Source organism: Physcomitrium patens, chromosome 12 (assembly GCF_059467195.1).
Source record: "Physcomitrium patens ecotype Gransden chromosome 12, ASM5946719v1, whole genome shotgun sequence".
Taxonomy (NCBI): Eukaryota; Viridiplantae; Streptophyta; class Bryopsida; order Funariales; family Funariaceae; genus Physcomitrium; species Physcomitrium patens.
Genome location: NC_143421.1, coordinates 3,504,597 through 3,517,698, shown reverse-complemented (window position 1 = coordinate 3,517,698; position 13,102 = coordinate 3,504,597). Strand labels below are relative to the sequence as shown.

The 13,102-nt window shown below is 41.6% G+C and overlaps 1 protein-coding gene across 5 annotated transcripts; it reads right to left on the bottom strand.

Moving 5' to 3' along the window:
• Positions 1–5,094: 5,094 nt before the first annotated feature.
• Positions 5,095–12,528, bottom strand: LOC112289732 (uncharacterized). 5 transcript variants are annotated; one of them, XM_090254609.1, is made up of 13 exons: positions 11,941–12,365; positions 11,331–11,490; positions 11,045–11,137; positions 10,395–10,503; positions 10,080–10,248; positions 9,699–9,873; positions 7,785–9,498; positions 7,453–7,510; positions 7,096–7,179; positions 6,837–6,978; positions 5,773–6,620; positions 5,528–5,655; positions 5,095–5,328 (listed from the first exon to the last, which is right to left on the bottom strand). In XM_090254609.1, the coding sequence occupies exons 1-11, from the start codon at positions 12,141–12,143 to the stop codon at positions 6,120–6,122; spliced, it is 3,408 nt and encodes a 1,135-aa protein (XP_090110735.1). In that variant the 5' UTR covers positions 12,144–12,365; the 3' UTR covers positions 5,095–5,328; positions 5,528–5,655; positions 5,773–6,119. The 5 variants fall into 5 exon arrangements, with proteins under 5 accessions (XP_090110735.1, XP_073393886.1, XP_073393888.1 ...); XM_073537785.2 differs by having other exon boundaries at positions 5,095–5,655; positions 11,941–12,528; XM_073537787.2 differs by having other exon boundaries at positions 5,095–5,655; positions 10,425–10,503; positions 11,941–12,401.
• Between the last annotated feature and the right edge of the window lie 574 nt (positions 12,529–13,102).

The window sequence follows — 13,102 nt, the reverse complement described above, 5'->3', positions numbered from 1 at the left end:
CTTTGAGCATCTATCGCCCACTTTGTTCCATAAAGCTGCTGTTTTGTTTTTTGTTTCTTCTAATTTTTCTCTTCTGGTCTCTTCCAGTGTGGCTTGGGTTTTATTGAGGCTGGCCTAAGCTTCTAAGTCTGTGCAGTCTCGTTTGAGGCGCCTCTCCACTTCTTCGATTGCAAGGAATTGGCTTGTATACAATGTCCGGCCTTGTCTCTTCCTTTCTTTTTTTAACGTGATGCTAACCCGTCGTATTTGTTGCAGTGCCATTGCGATTCACTCTCCTGGGGTTTTGAGGTCTGTATTGTTCATTGCGTCTTTGCATGCCTTCGTGAATTTTTCTTTTGCTTTTGCATCGTGCCTTCGGTCAAAGTGAGCCTTTTGGGGCCTCTTCTTCCCCGCAAAGTGGACTGAGAGGAATGCGGCCGAGTGGTCCGATATATATGCAATTTGTGGCCAGATGCCATGTTATCTCCTCTTGTTCATGTAGTTCGTAGCTCGTATAAAATCTGTCAATTCGAGACCAATTGGGTGTACGATTTTGGTTTTTCCACGTAAATCTCTTGGTCCCGATTTGACGAGATGCGTCCATGTGGAAAGTGTCGAGGATGCCGAGGTGCATCGTGAAATTGGTCCATGTCGCTTGTTCTCTTTGACCCATGCTGGGTATGTTGAATCCCGTACTCCTATCTGATCATCGTTCGATCATATTAAAATCTCTTGCTATGATCCAAGGTATCCGACAGAAGGGATGCCGACTTAGTACGTTTCACAGTTGGGCTCGCTGGCTTGTTATGTTTTGGGTGTATTAATTCAGTATTCCAATCAATTTGCCCTTTATCTCGATGATTACAAACTGGAATGGGGATTCTACGATCACTCCGTAATCTAGAATGCGGTTGGAGAGTCTGTGAGATATCGAGATAGCCATGCCCCCCGAGAATCTCCGTCCTTCTGTGGAGTACGTTGCGTTGTTCCAAAAACTTTTTTTCCCCTTGAACTGGAGTTGACTCGTCCGTTGCATGTAGTCGTCTATGTTGTAGTGGTGTTCTTGTAAGGGGATGACCTCTAGTTGGGATTGGGCCTTTCAAAATAGATTGCATATTTTGGTGCATTTTCTTACTCCCTAGATGCCTTATCCGAGTAACCTGACATTGAGAGTTGCAAGGACGATATTGTCTTCTGTTATGGGGGAAGGATGGGATTGTTGTAGGCACCCTCTTTTGGGGTAGTGCACTCTATGTGGCCTTTTTGTTCTTCTATCGATGTTGCGGTGGGTTTAGCTCTCTTCTTGTCAGGTCTGTAGAGAGATATGTTGTCTCCAAGTTGGCTTTTACCCAGGCGTGTTTGTGTGGGTGTCTCAGTTTGTGCTGAGAGTGGCCTCAACATTCCTTTTTGTATGGTCAATGCAAATTCCCGTAGCGAACTATGCATTGGAATCCAGATGTGATGATCTGGTCTTTTGAGTTTCATTGTATTTGGGGCAGTAGAGATGAAGGCCACTCAGATGCAATGTGTCTTTTTGTCTCCGTTTTTCTCCCACCAGTATCTCCATATTGCATCCTCCTATTTTTTTTAGGAGGTTCCCAATGTTTTATGTGTTGATAACTCTTAGACAGAGCCATTGCGGTTTCTTGAAGGAGGAGCGTCGTTGCTTATGTGTGGGACTATTCTGTGTGATTCTCTAAGGTGGATACCTGTCTATGGGCAATTGGTTGGGTCCCTGAGGTGCTGAGGTCGATGAGGACTATACAAAAAAATTCCCCCGCTGTCGTGAACAGTAAGGAGAATATCCTGCAGCATGTGATCTAAGTGTTGGGATGTGGGGTGAATGGCACAGTATGAAGAAACCCCTCTGGAAGTGCTATGGTTCAATACCCCCCTTTTTTGTGCCTCTTCCAGGTCTGTGTTTGTTGGTTTAGGTTGAGAGTGGATTTTCCCCTGTTGTTTCTTCCCCCACACGAATTGGAACCCTTCCATGTGCTGTACAATGTGGGATTGATTCTGTTGTAGGCTGGTGCTTTTGTTTGTGGATGTTTTGGTTCTGCTTGCTGGGTGAGTTTGGTGGTTGGTTGATGTCTCTTCTCGGTCTTGTGGTGACTTTGTGGCGCTAAAGATCATGTGTGTGGGACGGGCGGGTTCGGGGTTTGAGTTTCCTTCTTGTGTGACCACCGATTTTAGCTTATATATTGTCGGTGGGATTGGATTAGTGCGTTGTTCTTGCATGTTGGTGTGGAGAGGGTCCTCTCTCTGTTTTGATGTTGCCATTTGTGTGGGTGGTTCCCTCCTTCCATTCTGAGTGTTCCGTGGCATCCGACAGGGCTGCTGGTTTAGGGTTTAGGGTTTTAGGGTATTGTATGAACCCTAAACCCCGATCCGTACAACACCAAGAGTATAATTCCATCATTAGACCATCGGTACTTCACTGCGAATCTTGTCCACCGCCGCCTCGTACCGCCCAAAAAATATGCGTGCTTTTACGACCATTTGTGCTTGCTCCACTCTGCTCTTTCCCTCGCTCCACTCCATTAGTACTTTCATTATTATTTGCTTTTACGACATTTGTTCCTTCTATGGTTTTATTTTTTCTAGCCCATTTATGAAGACTAAGAGGAGAAAAACCTATATTATATCAAAGTTTAGAAGAAGTCTACAAAGATGTAGAGTAATGTTTTGGAGTTATTAATTCTTATTGAATCATCAATGGGATTTAGAGAAAACAAAAAAAATAAAAAATCCAACTAATATACTAATAGCTTTTATTAAAAAAATACAATCAAATAAATTACCAAGGAAGACAATACAATTAAGATCATGAAGAAGATCATACAACCTGGCTAAGAGCTTTGCATTGTCAATTTCAAAAAAATCAAAAATTTAAAGAATAAAAATGATAGATTTATTATTATTATTATAGATTGGCAACAATGACAATAAGAAAGTTATCTTATATTGTAATGCAAGTAGTTGGTGACTACATTAGTAATGATAGTAGAGTAAAGGAGACAATTATAAGAGGTTAGAATAACATCTTTGGTGCTTGAAGGTTTTATGTGGTCAAAGGAAAAATACAATTATATCTTGCATGTGAAATTATAGTTGTTTTCTTTGTAACATGTTTTAGTATTTTTGCTTGTATGTACCTAATCAAACCACACCATCTTTTTTGGTACATTAGAATAATATATTTTATGCCTCTTTAGATATAGACTTATTGATTGGTATCATAAATATACTTAATGTTGCTTTGTCTTATAAAAATAGCACCTTAATTATACTTGCCTTAGACATCTTATAAATTAATTGCACTTGTGTGTAAAGTACTAAATTATTTGGTTGCACAATTCTTTCTTTGCAACTTTATTTATCTAAAAGTTTATGTTCAAATACTTGCTACAACTTAGCTCTACCTTTAAGAATTCTAGTTCATTGTTGTTACTCTATTTCGTATTATTGTATGGAGCTTATATGATACTTCCAAGAAATGCAAAGGAGATTATGGAGGTGACAACTTCAATGATTGATCAAGCAAGGACAAGGGATAGAGCCTTTAGTAGTAAAATTTATTTGGACTTTGAATGTACTAATCTTTTCTCTTCTAATGACAATCTTTCATGAAAATCCTACTCTTGTAGATTGTAAGCCTCTTTCTTTGATTTCTTTTATCAACTTCCTTCTTTGTATAATTCTCATTGTATTAGATACATCAATGTGTAACATTTCTATGCAATGACAATAAATTGCAATCTTCCTCATGAAGACCATTTCTATAAAATAATGTTATTTTTAAAATTTTATTGTTGGACTTTATTTTGAAAATTCTACCAACAAAAGATGTCTTTTAATAATAATCAATATTACAAATAAAAACAAAATATGCTTGTTTAGGATGTTTCATCTAATATAATTGGTATAATTGCTTATGAACATCTTTTAGAGACATCTTTGACTTTTTTGGAAATAATCTAGATTTATAGATGCTACAAAACTTAGACACACATTATTTGATTGTATCCAAGTTTATCTCTAATTAACCTCCTTGACATCTCATTACAATCAAAAGACTTTGTATAGTGCTTTTAAATTCTATGTCAAAGCACATTTGTGGATTGCCTACTGCTATTAATGGAATCCTTTGGTATATAGAAGAATATTTAATAAAGATAGCACTCTTCCTTAGAAAAATTCTTTGTCTTTTCCACCTTACTTTCAATTAAAGCTATAATATCAACTATAAAGTCTACACATTGAGAAAAAAATCAAGTAGCAAAGGAAAAAAATATGGTATATGATCAATCTCCTACTTTGTAAGTGGTAGAAGACCATGAGTTTTAAACAAAAAATTGGAACAAGAGGCAACAAATTTGAGCTTCTCCAACCAACAAGCTACTATTAGCATGAGATTTTCTTGCATTAATTGGAGATGTAATAAGTAGTCTGTTGGTTATACAACTACCACCCATATTCGATATTTTACAAAAAGTGATAATAATGTAGAATATTTAACTTATACATCATTTAAAATTATTATTCTAGTTTATAAATTAATCTATTCCAATTTTAATCAAAACCACTAAGATATGCTATTCAACCTATGCTCAAATATTTTTACTTAAAATATCCTACTAGAGATGTATAAATGGGCTAGAATGGGACATTACATATGATCCCTTCACAAATCAAAGTTTCATACTAGATAGAAATAACATCACCTCACATGACCATTGGAAAAGCTCATCCATTAGCTTTATACATCTTTATACAGAGTCACCATTAGATTTATACATCTTCAGAATTTGTCTGGAGAATGATGCAAGGGATGAATTACAGTCAGTCGACGTGCGGAGTGGGACAAGATGGGCACAAGAGGGGGATGTGGACAACATGGCCCACGCAAGGGGCCTGCTCTAAACATGTGCCGAATAGGGCGAAACGATCGCCGAGACGCAGTGGAGACTTCGCGCTTTGAACGAGTGGGCGACAGGGTAAGATGAGCAGAAAACCTCAAGGAATAGAATGTTGGTACTACTGTTGGCATAGACATGAAACGCCAGTTGACAAAATCGGACAGTGCACTTGACTGCTGTACACATGGACATAAAATTTTCCAATTTCCAACGTTTGGTTTCATTATCAACTGACTTTAGGATTACCATAATAGAACATAATACTGCTTGTTTCAGATCCCTTCGGGGTAATAAGGAAATGCCAACTATATCAGGGGCCAGTCGACTAGAGGCGTGCAGCCAAATTCATCGGTGACAATCATTGCAGGTTCCTGTCTCTCGTTCCTCCCTACCAAACTTTGAGTTGAAGAATACGTCGTGTCCTCAGCTGCTGCAATTTAACAAAGTATTGTACAGTAGAGGTTCAAGAATTTAGACAAAGTTAGAGAGTAGGAATGAGGCTAGCGATGTCACAGGTGAATAAGCGCCCTAAGCAAGACTTGTGATCTGCATAGTGCATACAGGATCTTAAGGGATGAAAATATAGTGCAGATTAAAGAAATAGGTGTACAAGTAGGAAGGTATTAAACCTAAAAATACATGTTTTCTGTTCAAGAGGAATCCGTCAATGCTGCTGGAAACTCAAGAAAGCTTCATGCAGCAGAATATATTCCACCAACGATAGATAGCAGACTTCATCTTGATAGTCGATGGAAATCTGAAACCCGAGAACACAACAATATTTTCAGCACCCCTTCAAAGGATCACTAACGCAGTGAACTGTTACTGAATACACATAGAACCACAGAGAAAATTTAGCGAGAGGGTTCAGTACCTGATGAATGTGTGAGACATTCGCATTGAGAATCAGTGCATCAGGAGTGATCAACGGTATAGCCATTAGGCTGCAATTTTTTTTTTGTAGAATAGCCGAGTATCGTACATGTCCACCTATTTCTGGGAAGAACCAGGAGTTCAATACAAATCGCCCACATTAGCTCCAAGAGTCGGGCCTGAGAGGATGGTGGGAGGGAACTGATGCAGTTAAATGATTAGCATCAGGTCCAGAGAGTCTGCTAGCCCAGGTGCGATTGAGTGTGATGGGAAAGCGCTTCTTGTAAGACGAGAAAATAATGAATGTAAATCCCGATTCATGTGATGAGCGCCGTTTCACCTCTTGGGTCAGCAAACTGGTATTCCACTCTTTGATGACGACGAAATGTCATCATTTAACTCTTCGTCTTCAGAATTTTTCTCTAATTCTTCTTCTTTAGCCTCCTCGATTATTGGGAGCTCTGCCCAGACAGGATCACTAGCATTGGCTGACGCTCTCCTGAATTCGAGAGAATACACATCGGCTGGCAGAGAAATGCGCTGCCATGGATCTGTAGCTTTCTCCCCTTCCATAACCAGATCAGTTACTGGAGAGTTTTCAGCAGAAGTCTCCTGATATTTGTAGCATGTGACTATATGGTCACATACCAGACCTGCTGCCTGCATCACTGAATACATTGTTGTCGGACCCACGAACCTGAATCCTCTTCGTAGTAGTTCCTTACTCAACGCCTCAGACTTGGGCGTCTTAACAGGCACTTGTTTGGCCAATTTATATTGACTTGAAATCGGCTTATGGTTGACGTAACTCCACAGAAACTTGCTCAATGAACCATAGTCTTCAATGATCTGAAAGTTTTTGCATGAACGGTGCTTCTATCAGAAAGGATGTCATGGCTATAGCCTGAAGACTTTATCAATTTTATCAAATAGAAAGCTACAAGATGCAACAGTCATATCAAGACAATTAACGCTGGTGTCCACCTGCTAAGTAAGAGTAAAAGTCGTATTAAATAAACTTGTAGAAGGGATAATATTTAGTAAACAAAAACAGGAGAAACAAACCTTAAGAACATGTGATGCATTATCAACAGCCCCTCTCACTTTAGCTTCTGGGAAGCAGATGGATGAGTCTGCTATCAATGATAGTTTCTTCTTCTCATCGAACTTGGCGACAATCGCTGGGTCGAAATTCGCAAATGCGGCCCTGTCCTCATGCCAAAAGACCCAAGTCAGTCACGAAGTTTAGAATGTGCACTAGCGCATTCTTAAAATTCAGATAGTTTGACCAATACAACTCACAATTAAGGAGAAAGTTGTGAACCTGAAGTTATTCCGCCTGGCGAGAATGGTAGGCCAGCTCAACTCAGCCTGTGCCCCTTGCAGCACAATCAATTCAAAGAGAAGTCTGGAGACACAGCACATTCATGTTTAACTGGATTGTCAGATATATACCAAACACAAGAAACCCCGACCTTGAAATTAAAGCAAAGTGGCAGTGAAGTTAAGTGCAAGTAAATATCTTCAAACGTCTATGTGCAGCATGCCTAAACATCACTAGATAACGAATCGCCTCATAATGACATGGCTCTTAGGCATATCAGAGAAATAGCTTCACTGCGAATCTGAACGAAATTGTCAGCATATACATCACATAAACGCAGAAGTATCAGGAACTTACTTGTCATCATAGATTGGAATGCCCCACTCATTGTCATGGTAAGCAATATGAACTTCATCTGTAAACAATATCAACACATATCGAAAAAATTAAGTCATGAAAAAGACAGACCAACAAGAAACAACCTCAAATTATTGTCTGTACAAAATGAACAAATACCGCAATCAAATAAAATGAATCATCGTAAAGGTGACTCCTGCGGATCGGATCTCAGCAATACATCGACGTCAGAAGGCCCAACACCAGGCATGATAATTTGGTGGCGCTATGACCGTGGATGAGCAAACACTACACAAACAAAGACTGCATCGTAAGTTTAACGGAAGTCTCACCACTTTGAGAAGTGATCCACCCACAGCGTTTTTTCGTATTCATAGTAATTGGGTTGGCCGGAATAACTTCAGGTGAGACTATCTCTGTTGCCTTCGATGGTCCTGAACCATTTCGTTTGAAGCTTGCAATTCTTAACCTCTGAGTAGGAACCTCCTGCACCACACTCCTCGTTACCGATTCGGTAGATGCATCCGGATTGGGATCACTCCTGCTAGATGATAGATTATGCGAGCTCTCACAAGATGGCGATTGTGAACTCTTCCGTATCGAAGGAAGGAGAGAACCAACTTTTGTCTTCAACGAAGGGATCGCACTAGGAGACGCCTTACTCCGTCCTGGGGCTGCAAGGCTCGAAGACGCTGCTGGTAGGTGGTTGGAAAGAGAAGGCTTTCCATTGATAGAACCAACTTTTGATGAATCTGGGACAGAAACTGAAACATTGGGAGTAGAAATCTGCGACGACTTGTTTTCAGAAGCTCGTGGGGATGGAGATGGAAGCAGATTTCCAGAAGATGCCACACCTTTCCGTGCAGCTGGAGACGGAGATGCAGGACGACTTGTTACACTTCCAGTCGTCGTTCGGGGGGAAGCTCCAGCCGTGACACGAGATGAAGGAGACGCTGCTCGAGGTGCAGATTTCACAGAAGGTGATGCTGGTCGGGCAGATGACTTCGCTGCGGGAGATGCTGAGCGAGGTGCTGATTTCATAGAAGGGGACGGTGGGCGGGGAGACACTTTGACAGAGGTAGCAGAGGGCTTGGGTAAAGACTTCACAACAGTAAGTGGAAATGGCACAATAACACCAGAGGACCTGGGGTTCTCCACATTTGGAACAGCACGAGGAGAAGAGGAAGGGGACGGTCGAGGTGATACTTTCAGCGACGTGAGGGCAGGCTTGGCAGAAGTCCTCGTAGACGTTGAAGAAGACGAGACAGCGACGGTTGACGACTTGGGATCCTCAACACCTGTACTAGCACGAGGAGAAACTTTAGTAACCCCGCTGTCCACACCACCAGATCTGGGTCTCGCTGGAGACGTACCCCTGAGTCCCTTCGCGCTAGAGAGCCCATTCTGAGGGAGGGAACCGGGAGTCTTGACAGTCTGTCTCGAGGGAGATGCCGGCCGCAGCGAAGCCGTCACAGAAGTGACAGCCGAAGAGGTCTTTGGTTGTCTCGAAGGAGATGCGGTTCTTGGTGGAGCAGTTACGGTTGCTGAGGTAGATGAGGTCCTACTTTGCCTCGCAGGAGATGCAGTACGTGGTGGGCCTTTGTCACCAGTAGCAGCAGACGAGGACCTAATCTGTCTCGCTGGAGACGCAGTTCGTGGAGGAGCAGCCACGTTAGAAGTACTATTTGACGGGGTCCTAGTTTGCTTCAAAGGAGATGCAGTTCGTGGTGGACCAGTTACGGGGGCAGCAGCTGACGGCATTCTTAGCTGTCTCCCTGGAGAGGGATTTCGTGGCGGAGCGGTTACGGTAGTAGATGTAGACGAGGTTCTAATCCGTGTCAAGGGAGACGCAGGTCGCAGTGGCGCAGTCACGGTAGCAGAAGAGTTACGAGGCTTAAGTGCAGTTCTCGAAACAAAGGAGGAACCGGTAACTTTGACGTCTGAAGAAGTAGACACAGATGAAGGGATTCCAGGTTCTTTGATGGTTTGATCACGTTTTGCCTCAGCATTCATGGGCCTCAATGCCGCAACCAATTGTTCTCGCCACTGCAAGACACATAATCCACACTATTCAATCGTCTTGTCACAATTCGCCTATGTAAGTCATCTCAGATCATTATTGGGAATCTTTAAATGAACAGAGCGGATACACAAAGTTTGAGAACCAATCCATTCGAATTCGTCGACAAGATAATAATAATAATAATAATAATAATAGAATAGGGGAGGGGAAACAGAAAACGAACCGACAAGACACAAGGTTGGTCGGATTTCAAAATATCAACACAAGCGTTATTCAGCTCATGAATAAAATTTTCACTGTGACTCCCCAGACTAAGGTCGAAATTTGGTACTAGAGATAATAAAACTGAGAGGATTGCAGGTGACATGGATGGTCTTCTTTCCGCTAATCCAGCCAAACTGCATCAAAACTGAAGTTAAGATCAATTCAAATCACAACATGAACAATTCACAGTTTTCCTATACTAGAAGAATCGAAAAAATCGTATCAATTTACTAGTAATATAAATGAGTTTAAAAGCGAGACGCATCCTTTCCAGCGTTTTCTGTGCAAATGCTCTAAAGCATTGGAACTAATTGTGCAGGGTATTGTACAGGGCATTAACCTGTTCATGATTGACAACGCCACCAAACAAGATAGGGGAGGTGCTTCCGAAGTTTGTAACTGATTCAACAGCAATCCAAGACTCTTAGAAGCTTCTTGCTTCAATATACTGGCATTTAAGACTGAGTGACCTCCATCTAAGCATGTCACAAGAGATTCTTCATTTGTGCCTGGACCACCAATCCAAAGCTTTGATCATATACCTTCATGCTAGATATAATAGGAATTATCAATGCAAACAATTGCAGCTTAGCGTCAAAATCTTCGTAAGCAAATTAACTAAGCAGGAATAAGAGAAAATGAAATTGCAGATAACCATCAGAAGTCAGCAGATCAGCTGACAGACTCTTGGAATTAGGCGTGAAAAGCAGAACTGTAGCCTCCACAAATTTCAGAGCCAATACCCGTACTTCGTCATCCCCAGGCTGCAACTCAGTAAACTGCAGGTTTCAGTATGTATCTTCTTAAGAAAACACATAGAGCAGGGGTTAAACACCATACGAAGCGCCCAGTTTATATGTATTGAGATGAAAGTTCCGGATAGGAAATCATTTAGGCAGAAATAATGTCACAACGTATCGAAGTGCAAAAGACAAAATACGAGCTCAGACATCAACCTCACTGCTGGAATGGTCAATATTAACGTAGTGAATCTATTTGATCAGCAAACACATTGACAATGCATCACGCAAATAATCTTTCTGATACTTCAACTGACCAGGGTACAAAAGAATAATGAAATTCTTCTATCCAATTTTCTATATCGAACGCAATACAGAAGCGTTTACATCACAACAAAATCAAAACTCCTCCAACATGGAAAGACCATCTGCGAAGGAGCCCTGAGTACTGTCAAAGAATTTAAGAAATGAGCGGATGCATTTGAAGAAATATAGAGGAGGTAAGACCATGAAAAATAGATTGAGAGAACATCATTTGGTCTGTAGGACCGGGGTACATGATAACCTGAGATGCAAGGGAAAATACTGCCTCCTTGAAGCGGTCCATCCAATTCCAGCATTCCAATAGATCTTGTTCAACGAGTTCGCGCTCTACCCCCTGCAAAAAAAACAAGCGACCATCACAGAACCACGTAAAGATTTGTTCCAAGACTCATGCAGTCCGACGGCAAATGCGGATGTCATTAAACTGAAATTCAGAATACTGCTATTTTACCAAATCATCCTCGGTAAAAAATATCTTAACAAAAAAAAAAAAAGGGGGGGGGGCAGCAAGAGGAATTAGATAGTACCTGCAAAGCAACCTGTTCGAAAACATTCAGGAAAATACTGCTACCACTGGTGATTGCACGCTTCACAACTGCTGGTGAGGTATCTTGCAACAGCATTAGTAGAGCAGGAGCTACGACGTGGACGTAATCAATATGATGCAGACCTACCCCTTCAATCATCCTGCAAAAGAATCACAGGAACACATTTGAATTCTGACTTCTTTTCAATAATCCTGCAATTCGCTATTTGAAGGTTATACGGAAAGCCGATAAAATAGAAGGTTCTCTGACTACTTCAACATGGAAAGTACCATGATCTGTTGAATGTAAGACTCCCATAATGTAGGGAGTAAACTGAGATCGATGAGGTATGAACCAGGGTTCAAAGTGCGATTATCTCAATGAGACGAGAAATAGAAGATCTTGTATGTTATTTATCACATAAATGAGGAGACATCTACGATTACATTTAAGTCTGCGCGTCTCTACTATATGCGTCCCTAGCTTGAAGGTTTGAAGTCGACCAGTAAACTAGAAACAAGTATTCGGATAAGTTGGTTGCATTAAGAGAATCCATCAACAAACGTGTAGCACAAATCAATGCGGAGTGCCAGGGTAAGAAAACACTCACTTAGCCACATTCTCACGAACAGGACTGTCAGGGTCTGCCTGAAACTCCAACAGGTAAGGTACAAACTCCGGAAGCAGCGACACTGGATCTTCGTGCAGCACAAGCTCCATCATTCTATTCAGAACATCAGCCCTGTCGGTAGACTTCACCTGCATTTTAGCCTCATTCAAAAGAACCAATGCTTTCTCCCGAATCTCCCCCATTATCTCTAGCTGCTGCGTTGTCAACAGTTCCAACTCTCCCCTCGGGCCTCGAGCCTCACAACTACCTCATCTCCACGACATTCATCGAGATCCACAATGTCAACACTCCAGACATACAATCATCTCGACTCTACTCCTCCCCTCGCCTCAGGGTTCACGAAGAGCGCAAATCGAAAAACCCCGCGTCGTGACCGCGTCAGATAAATCTGAGCAAGGCCAAGAGATGCGGCATGATCCAGACAGAAGCGGAACAGTGCCGAGCAATCGCAGGAGAGACACGGGAGGGCAGAGTGCATTAGGGTTCTGGTAGGTGAGCGATCGATCTCCCGCCCGCAAGCTGCTGGACTGTTCAAGTCGCAGTGGAGTTCTGACATGGAACGGGAGCATCAACACCAACAAGAAGAAGGAGTGCCCTGCGACGTGATTAGTAAGTTTTTTCCCACGCTAATCCAGCTTCCTCTTCCACCCTGCTGGAGTAAGTTGCGCGCTTCTCCTGCCACCCTCTGGCTACGAGGCCCTGTACCCACGGTCATTCTGCACACCATTCCCATACCCTGACATTAGCATTGTAACCCCTTCACCGTCCCCAACACCTTTCTCAATTAATGCTTGCATTTAATTCATTTAGTTTTGTTCAAGAAACTCTAGCCTTCTTGTTTTTGGCAACAGTCATCCTAATTTTAATATTTTAATGGTACAAGCTTCTCAACTTCCACGTTTTTTTTCTTTTTCAAGACATGTGTGCCTACATAGTGTTCACTAGAATTGTAGAGAATTTTGAAGCTTCATAATACAAGAAGTTTAATATAAAAATAGTCTTCTTGCATTGTGCATAATATGCTTGTTGATTTGGACAATGTGTAGACAATTGAATTCATTAAGACTATGTCGTAGCTCAAATGATTTGTGCTACGACTTAGAGAATTTTGTTGCCACATTAAGAGAGGCAATTCTTTTTG